The sequence below is a fragment of the Nerophis ophidion genome, linkage group LG02, assembly GCF_033978795.1.
Source record: "Nerophis ophidion isolate RoL-2023_Sa linkage group LG02, RoL_Noph_v1.0, whole genome shotgun sequence".
NCBI lineage: Eukaryota > Metazoa > Chordata > Actinopteri > Syngnathiformes > Syngnathidae > Nerophis > Nerophis ophidion.
In genome coordinates this window covers 67996944-68006943 of record NC_084612.1, presented here as the reverse complement: position 1 = coordinate 68006943, position 10000 = coordinate 67996944, and the positions used below count along the sequence as shown (strand labels likewise).

The window sequence follows — 10000 nt, the reverse complement described above, 5'->3', positions numbered from 1 at the left end:
GATGAAACGACAAGGAAATGAACACAGATACTTTTTTTTCCGATATATGATCAAATTATTCCCACACGGCGGAAATGATCTCCGACGACGATAAATGACAAATAAACAACGGCAGAAGTGCGGCGATTCTGTTGGCAGCACCATCTCGTTGACAAATGCACTTCCTTATAAACACAGGTTGGCGCGCAGGTGCCAGTGCAACACAGTTCGCGTATCGGCCACGTGACCAAAACAGCTCATGATCGGTCACGTGACTTTCTAAAGGCGGCACGCGCACCGACACAGGGTTTCGCTCTACGAGATCGACGCGTGCGCCGATGCATCGGTGTTGCCGGACCCATCACTACTAAGTAGCATGTTAGCATTGATTACATTGGAGTAATGCTAGGGGTGTAACGGTACGTGTATTTGTATCGAACCGTTTCGGTACGGGGGTTTCGGTTCGGTTCGGAGGTGTACCGAACGAGTAGACATGCTAGCAGCTAGCAGGCTAGGACAACATGTTAAAGCCAGAGCTGGAAGACCCTCCTGCCTCGTTAAGATCTCCCGTTTGGGAACACTTTGACTGCGCGATAAAACAATGGAGAACGGAGGTTTGCTAAGATTGTTCAGCAGCTGCTTCTGACAACACGTCTAACATGAAGAAGTAAAATAAAGCACTATGTCATCAGTTTCTGATTTATTAAATTGTATAACAGTGCAAAATATTGCTCATTTCCATCCATCCATCTTCTTCCGCTTATCCGAGGTCGGGTCGCGGGGGCAACAGCCTAAGCAGGGAAACCCAGACTTCCCTCTCCCCAGCCACTTTGTCTAGCTCTTCCCGGGGGATCCCGAGGCGTTCCCAGGCCAGCCGGGAGACATAGTCTTCCCAACGTGTCCTGGGTCTTCCCCGTGGCCTCCTACCGGTTGGACGTGCCCTAAACACCTCCCTAGGGAGGCGTTCGGGTGGCATCCTGACCAGATGCCCGAACCACCTCATCTGGCTCCTCTCGATGTGAAGGAGCAGCGGCTTTACTTTGAGTTCCTCCCGGATGGCAGAGCTTCTCACCCTATCTCTAAGGGAGAGCCCCGCCACACGGCGGAGGAAACTCATTTCGGCCGCTTGTACCCGTGATCTTATCCTTTCGGTCATGACCCAAAGCTCATGACCATAGGTGAGGATGGGAACGTAGATCGACCGGTAAATTGAGAGCTTTGCCTTCCGGCTCAGCTCCTTCTTCACCACAACGGATCGGTACAACGTCCGTATTACTGAAGACGCCGCACCGATCCGCCTGTCGATCTCACGATCCACTCTTCCCCCACTCGTGAACAAGACTCCTAGGTACTTGAACTCCTCCACTTGGGACAGGGTCTCCTCCCCAACCCGGAGATGGCATTCCACCCTTTTCCGGGCGAGAACCATGGACTCGGACTTGGAGGTGCTGATTCTCATTCCGGTCGCTTCACACTCGGCTGCGAACCGATCCAGTGAGAGCTGAAGAACCCGGTCAGATGAAGCCATCAGGACCACATCATCTGCAAAAAGCAGAGACCTAATCCTGCGGTCACCAAACCGGAACCCCTCAACGCCTTGACTGCGCCTAGAAATTCTGTCCATAAAAGTTATAAACAGAATCGGTGACAAAGGACAGCCTTGGCGGAGTCCAACCCTCACTGGAAATGTGTTCGACTTACTGCCGGCAATGCGGACCAAGCTCTGGCACTGATCATACAGGGAGTGGACCGCCACAATAAGACAGTCCGATACCCCATACTCTCTGAGCACTCCCCACAGGACTTCCCGAGGGACACGGTCGAATGCCTTCTCCAAGTCCACGAAGCACATGTAGACTGGTTGGGCAAACTCCCATGCACCCTCAAGAATTGAGGGTGCATTGCTCATTTGTAGTGGTCTTTCTTGAACTATTTGGAAAGAAAGATATACAAATAACTAAAAACCTGTTGAAAAATAAACAGGTGATTCAATTATAAATAAAGATTTCTACAAATATAAGTAATCATCAACTTAAAGTGCCCTCTTTGAGGATTGTAATAGAGATCCATCTGGATTCATGAACTTCATTCTAAACATTTCTTCACAAAAAAAAGAAATCTTTAACATCAATATTTATGGAACATGTCCACAAAAAACGGCGGGCGGTGTTGATGAACGCGGACCCCGACTTAAACAAGTTGAAAAACATATTGGGGTGTTAGCATTTAGTGGTCAATTGTACAGAATATGTACTGTACTGTGCAATCTACTAATAAAAGTCTCAATCAATCAATCAAAAAAAGCACTTTATATGTAAAAAAGTTTTGTTAAGAAACCATTCTGAGCCTTAACTTTTGTAGTTTTTATTTTATATGTTACATATGTATTAACCCTGGCAATGGACCCTGTGTGTATATGTATGTTATGCCATTGTTTACAAATTTGGTAAATAAATAACCAAAAAATTTACATTTTGTTGTTTTCTTACTGTACCAAAAATGAACCGAACCGTGACCTCTAAACCGAGGTACGTACCGAACCGACATTTTAGTGTACCGTTACACCCCTAAGTAATATGTAGCCTGTATGTTACTTAAGTAAAGCACTGTACAAGTATTAAGTAAACAATGAATTATATAACTGGGCTGGATCAGAAGAAACTAAATCCAGCTCTAGGAATGGAGAGTAATGCAGACTGAACACAGGTTTTAAGTTTAAATGGTACCAAATTATATTAAAGAATTATAGGAAAAATAAACAACAACAAAAAGACAGGTAAATTCGAATGGCCATTCACATTTTCAACATAAATTACAGAACGTTCAATATTTACAATGTGATACAGTACTTGATTCAGTCCTTGTTTTTACCAAGAATGGTATAGGCGCAACACGACAGTTCATTAAACGACCTCGCAAAGTCCACGTTGTGGTAGCAGTGTCCAGAGGGGTTTTAGTGAAGGTAACGGGTAAATGTGAAAGTTCAGGGAGGACAGAAATGAACTTGTTGCGTTATGAAAAACCAAAGGGAAAAATCAAGAGCGGCTGCTGAGGAGCCTCCTACCCGCCCGGCTCGGTTGGGTGGATTCAGTTCGGTTGGTTCGGTTCCAGGCATAAAGCTTCAGACTCTAGTTCAGGCTCTAGCTCGCCATCCAACATGGCCAATTCCGCAGATAAATCACACTTAAACACTCTCGCACGACGACCCACGGCTTCAGTAGTTGGCTCCTGCAGTTCGACATTATTACATTTCAGTTAAAAGCTTAAGTTAGTAATTAGTGTCAAAACCGAGTCACATACCTGCAGCAACGTCCCTCTCGCTCTTCCTGGAAGCAGCCCACTACCTGAATTTATGCTTCCCGCAATAGGTCACGTGACCGCGTGACGTAATGACGCACGCAAAGACACGAAAATAAATAGGATATTTAAGTAAAATGATATTTAAATAGAAAGATATTTAATTAGAAATAATATTCAATGGGGTTTTGAGAGGATATTTAAATACAATTATTTAAATAGGAAGATTTAATTACAAAGAATATTTAATGGGGTTTTAAAAGGATATTTAAATGAGGATATTTAATGGGGTTTTGTCACCCAGGTTACAAATGCACTGACCAAATATGCCTGATTAGCACTCTGACAAGTCAATAACATCAACAAAGCTCACCTTTGTGCATTCACCCACAGCATAAAACGTTTGGTGGACAAAATGTGACAAAAAGAGTGGAAGATTTTACATGTAAACAAACTGTTGCATTTGTTTGTATTTCCACCCCCAATCACATGCTCCAGGGAGCCAGTAAGGCGGCACTAAAAAGCCGCGGGTTGCTGACCACCTACATGGATGACACTGGTGGTCAGCAATTTTAAAATGACCAAAAATTTCAAAGGAGTAAAAAATAGTGCAGGACAAATAAGAAGGAAGCAAACAAGTGTGGGGAGGACGAAGATTGTGTTTACCTTCAGAAAAGGAATAACAAACGGCCTCAAGGGGAAGTTGGTGGCCTCCTGAAGGCGCGAGTGAAACTCCTCGATGGTCACGGTTGAATTCTAGAGGCAGAAACAGAGAAATGTTGGGAGGTTTTTTTAGGAGGCGGCGAGGCAGAGTTCGTCCTCATGACCGCAATAAAGGCGTAGTACCACAAGAGCCAGCACTAAGCTCCGGACGCTGTCTCCGATCTCCGGGGAGATGTCGTTGCCGAACTGCTGCAGTGTGGTCAGGAAGCGCTTGAGCTTGCTCAGCTGCCGCGCGCCGCAGGTGGCCGGCAGCTGTTGGTTGGCCAGCGACGACGAGGACGACGACGAGGGCCCGTTGCTGTAGCGCTGCGGCGGTGACGGCACCGCGTTGAGGGTGGGCGGGGAATGGTGGTTCCCGTTGGTCACTGAGGAGAGAATCGAAGCGACACGGTTGTTTACCAATCAATGTTGTCTTTACATTTTATGAGCATTTTTGTGTGAAATCTTTTTGGAGCTTCTCAGGAGGCATTTTACAGTTTCCCCGTTATAAACGATCCTAAACCAAACTAGTACCGCTTTATTGTGGTGCCAGTTACACTTGTATGCTTGTGAGTCTGTCAATGTAGCTCCGTAGAGTAGATGGCATCGTAACTCTGCTTTTTTGACACATATCCGCCAGAGAATAAGAAGAAATAGCAGGAGGGATAAGTGTTGCCCATTTAGGGACTAAGGTTGTCCTGATAACAATATTTTGGTACTTTTCAAAATAAAGGGAACTAAGGGGTATGGCGTAGTGCAGGGGTAGGGAACCTATGGCTCGCGAGCCAGATGTGGCTCTTTTTATGACTGCATCTGGCTCTCAGATACATCTGAGCTGACAATGCTTAACAGATAAGTAATGAATAATTCCACTTGTAATCACGGTGTTAAAAATAGCATTCATTATATAAAACATTCTCATGCTTTTTTATGTGTAAGAAGTTGCGTTAATGGTAAGAAGTTATTTATTTATTATTGGTTAGTTTGGGGGCTTCACGGCGGAAGAGGGGTTAGTGCGTCTGCCTCACAATACGAAGGTCCTGCAGTCCTGGGTTCAAATCCAGGCTCGGGATCTTTCTGTGTGGAGTTTGCATGTTCTCCCCGTGAATGCGTGGGTTCCCTCCGGGTACTCCGGCTTCCTCCCACTTCCTAAGACATGCACCTGGGCATAGGTTGATTGGCAACACTAAATTGGCCCTAGTGTGTGAATGTGAGTGTGAATGTTGTTTGTCTATCTGTGTTGGCCCTGTGATGAGGTGGCGACTTGTCCAGGGTGTACCCCGCCTTCCGCCCGATTGTAGCTGAGATAGGCGCCAGCGCCCCCCGCAACCCCAAAAGGGAATAAGCGGTAGAAAATGGATGGATGGATGGTTAGTTTGGGGCTTGCCCTCCTGGGGGTTCTTCAGACCACCAAGCACTGACATGAGAGCCTGTTTCAGGGTTACGATATTGTTTTATTTTTCAATAAGTCTCTCAGTTGCTTTCAAGCAATTGTATTTTTCTCTTTTGTTCTCGCTCGTGCTCTGGCTCCAACCCTGTCTCTCCTCCTGGCTGATGCTTACAGTATAACAGAGCGACATGTGATTAGATAACAAGGCCCAGGTGGGCCATCTACACACCTGTGGCTGATTTCGAGGCCAGTCCTGGCAACACCCCGCTTCGCTGCAGGCCTGCAGGCCATGACCCCTCCACAGTTAGCTTCATAATAACAATGTTAATACAAAGAATAAGAGACCTATTATACTCTAGAAATGTTGGTCTTACTTAAAAATGCACGCGTTTAGTTGTGTTCAGTGTTTAAAAAAAATTATATGGCTCTCACAGAAATACATTTTAAAATATTTGGGTTCTTGGCTCTCTCAGTCAAAAAGGTTCCCGACCCCTGGCGTAGTGGATAAAGCGGCCGTGCCAGAAACCTTTTCATTTTAATTTTAATTAATTTACATTTTTTATCAAATACCTTTTTTTGTTTGTTAATGTTTACAAACTCAGGGAATAATTACCTAGACACAAGAGGCCTTTGAGAGTCAAAACCCATCCATCCATACATATATTTTCTACCACTTGTCCCCTTCGGGGTAGCTATGGGTGCTGGCAAAGACCAGAACCTTCCTATTGTGAGGCACATGCACTAACCCCTGAACCACCATGCTGTATAGGTTAAAAGCGAAGTGAAGTGAATTATATTTATATAGCGCTTTTCTCGAGTGACTCAAAGCGCTTTACATAGTGAAACCCAATATCTAAGTTATATTTAATCCAGTGTGGGTGCCGCCCCAAAATCACTGCATTTTAATGATATTAAAGACCTCCGATCCCTCAGCAGTACTGCATCAAAACGTGACAGTGTGTAAAGGATATCACCACATGGGCTAAGCAACACTTCAGAAAACCACTGTCAGTAACTACAGTTGGTCACTACATCTGTAAGTGCAAGTTAAAACTCTACGATGCAAAGCGAAAGCCATTTATCAACAACACCCAGAAACGCCGCCCGAAATCATCTCAAATGGACTGATGCAAAGTGGAAAAGTGTTCGGTGGTCTGACGAGTCCAAATTTCAATTTGTTTTCGGAAACTGTGAACGTCGTGTACTCCGAAACAAAGACGAAAAGAAACATCTGGAATGTTATAGGCGCAAAGTTCAAAAGCCAGCATCTGTGATGGTATGTGAAGTGAAGTGAAGTCAATTATATTTTTATAGTGCTTTTCTCTAGTGACTCAAAGCACTTTACATAGTGAAACCCAATATCTAAGTTACATTTAAACCAGTGTGGGTGGCACTGGGAGCAGGTGGGTAAAGTGTCTTGCCCAAGGACACAACGGCAGTGACTAGGATGGCGGAAGCGGGAATCGAACCTGCAACCCTCGAGTTGCTGGCACGGCCACTCTACCAACCGAGCTATGCCGCCAAAAAAAAGCCAAAGGATTTACATGAATAGTAAATAGTAGTTTTTGTTTTAGTTTAGTTATTAAGAATTATTGACTTTGTCTTGGTCAAACAAATTGTAATTGATAAAAGAGAAAAAGGAAGTAATCAAAATATTGTATAAATAGCTGTAAATAGCACTCACCATTAATACATGTAAAAACGTGCTCGGTATCGGTATTGGTATCTTCCGAGTCATTCATGGACGATCGGTATCGGAATCAGCAGCATAAAACATTGATTGAAATCTCCCTATTCCAAACCTGACTGGAATGTACCAGTTAACGTTTCTTCTGTGGCACGTGATCCGGTCGACTCACCTAGAGTGTCCGCCCTGAGATCGGTAGGTCGTGAGTTCAAATCCCGTCCGAGTCATACCAAAGACTATAAAAATGGGACCCGTTACCTCCCTGCTTGGCACTCAAGGGTTAGAATTGGGGGTTGAATCACCAAAAATGATTCCCGGCCCTGGCCATGGCTGCTGCTCACTGCTCCCCTCACCTCCCAGGGGGTGATCAAGGGTGATGGGTCAAAATCAGAGACTAATTTTGCCACACCTAGTGTATGTGACAATCATTGCTACTTTAACTTTAACTTTTTAACAATCCTACTGTGAAGACTTGAACTGCATCGACAATGGCCAAGTTCACACTGCAGGGGATGATGCCTAATTTGGATATTCTTTCGTTGTTTTTTTTTTTACGTCGTCGTTAACGTTACCAAAACAATTTGATTTGTAATGCGGGCGGAATGAGGCCCCTGAAGTGAACCACATGTGCACAAAACATGAAGTCACACACGCCGCAGACTGTTTACAGAAGAATTTTAGTAGCTCTCAGTCCTGGTGCATTTTGTGGCAATTTCAGGGATTATGTGCAACCGGAGTCAAGATTTTCTTAACTAAATGATTTGGTGTAGGACAGGGTAACTTTTTTGGCAGCTAATTCCTAAAAACACCTAAGTGCTTCTGTTCTATAGAGAAACTTGGACCGCTATAAACACATTGACAGACCCTTACGTTGACATTTAAACCTCCTAAATGCCAGCATCCACCGCAATGGACACTTGTATATTGCTTCCATCCATCCATTTTCTACCGGTTGTCCCTTTTGGGGTCGCGGGTGGTGTTGGAGCCTATCTCAGCTGCATTCGGGTGGAAGGCGGTGTACACACTGGACAAATCGACACCTCATCGCAGGGCCAACACAGAGATAGACAACATTCACACAATAGGGCCAATTTAGTGTTGCCAATCATAACAAGGCTATTTTGTCCTAAAATGTGCAACTCTGATAAAACAAATAACCGCATTTTTCGGAGTATAAGTCGCTCCGGAGTATAAGTCGCACCTGCCGTAAATGCATAATAAAGAAGGAAAAAAAACATATATAAGTCGCACTGGAGTATAAGTCGCATTTTTGGGGGAAATGTATTTGATAAAACCCAACACCAAGAATAGACATTTGAAAGGCAATTGAAAATAAATAAAGAATAGTGAACAACAGGCTGAATAAGTGTACGTTATATGAGGCATAAATAACCAACTGAGAAGGTGCCTGGTATGTTAACGTAACATATTATGGTAAGAGTCATTCAAAGAACTATAACATATAGAACATGCTATACCTTTACCAAACAATCTGTCACTCCTAATCGCTAAATCCCATGAAATCTTATACGTCTAGTCTCTTACGTGAATGAGCTAAAGAATATTATTTGATATTTTACGGTAATGTGTTGACAATTTCACACATAAGTCGCTCCTGAGTATAAGTCGCACCCCCGGCCAAACTATGAAAAAAACTGCCACTTATAGACCGAAAAATACGGTAAGTTACACTTAAATTTGTTTGTCTTCCTCAACTTTCAACAGCATGTTTCTGTCATGGTTCCTGTCGTGCTAGCCCAGGGGTCGGCAACCTTCAGCATACAAAGAGCCATTTGAGCCCATTTCCCACCAAAGTTAACTCACCTAGAGCCGCAAACTCTGTTTGAGCCCTAAAATGATAATAACACTACTTTTAGTTTCATTACATTTAAGCCATCTACCATCTTGTATTTGCAACTGCAGGCAAAGTCTACTTTATAATACATGCAAATGAGACTAAGATGTGTAAGAAAACAAAATGTAACAACTGGACTGCATAGTTATAATTATCAGCTCACTGCTAAGAGATTTTATTATTAAAGAATTTAACTTGTAATAACGCATGAACACGCACACACATGGATGGTTTGGGCAGGGCTGTGGGAACACAGACTGCAGCGATTTCTGAACGGAATCACAAGATGGATCACATCATGGAGAAAGTTGCTGAAAAGGAAAATTTAATTGACTTTGAGAGCACCCAGCATGGACAAATAGAACAGAAAAGTAATCGTTTTTGTCTGCTCGCGGAAAACCAACATCCTAATCTACGATTTGACTCCCTCGAACGGCCTTGACGCTGTGGAAACAGGACAAGGCTGTTCTGAAAACACCCCCGAGGACATCTCAATGATAGACGCTTTTGACCTCCCTCCCTCTTCAACGACACCTGTAGTCGAACTTTTGCAGATCGGCCTCAGTCTAAAAAAAACATTACATCATCACACCCAAGACAATTGGGCATACACGCACACACACCCCACCCCCACCCTACGCCTTTACCACCGCTTTTTCCCCTCGGGGTGATGGTCGGATGGCAGCGCTTCAAAGCAGCAGTCCCCTTCCAGGGCCCCAAATTCCCCGCCCCTATGTTGCAAGTCTGTCGTGATTAAATGTATCATGTTTATGTGTGCACTGCAGACTGGGCCCACCTTAGGAGCCCAGTTTAAATTGTATTTTTTACTCATCTTCTCCCCCATGCTTCACAGTAGGCATGGTGTTCTTGGGATGCAACTCAGTATTCTTCTTCCTCCAAACACGACGAGTTGAGTTTGTACCAAAATGGATACATGGATGATACAGCAGAGGATTGGGGGAATGTCATGTGGTCAGATGAAACCAAAATAGAACTTTTTGGTATAAACTTAACTTGTCGCGTTTGGAGGAAGAAGAATACTGAGTTGCATCCCAAGAACACCACACCTACTGTGAAGCATGGGGGTGGA

At 44.1% G+C, this 10000-nt stretch overlaps 1 protein-coding gene across 2 annotated transcripts in view; it reads right to left on the bottom strand.

The window, feature by feature from the left end:
* cbfa2t2 (CBFA2/RUNX1 partner transcriptional co-repressor 2) overlaps positions 1 to 10000 on the bottom strand; it is a 74987-nt gene that overhangs the window by 22531 nt on the left and 42456 nt on the right. For both annotated transcript variants that reach the window (XM_061889416.1, XM_061889408.1), the window contains 2 exons: positions 4123 to 4364; positions 3943 to 4032 (listed from right to left, as the gene is read on the bottom strand). In XM_061889416.1, coding sequence (XP_061745400.1) covers positions 3943 to 4032; positions 4123 to 4364 — 332 coding nt within the window. The remainder of the gene's footprint in view (positions 1 to 3942; positions 4033 to 4122; positions 4365 to 10000) is intronic.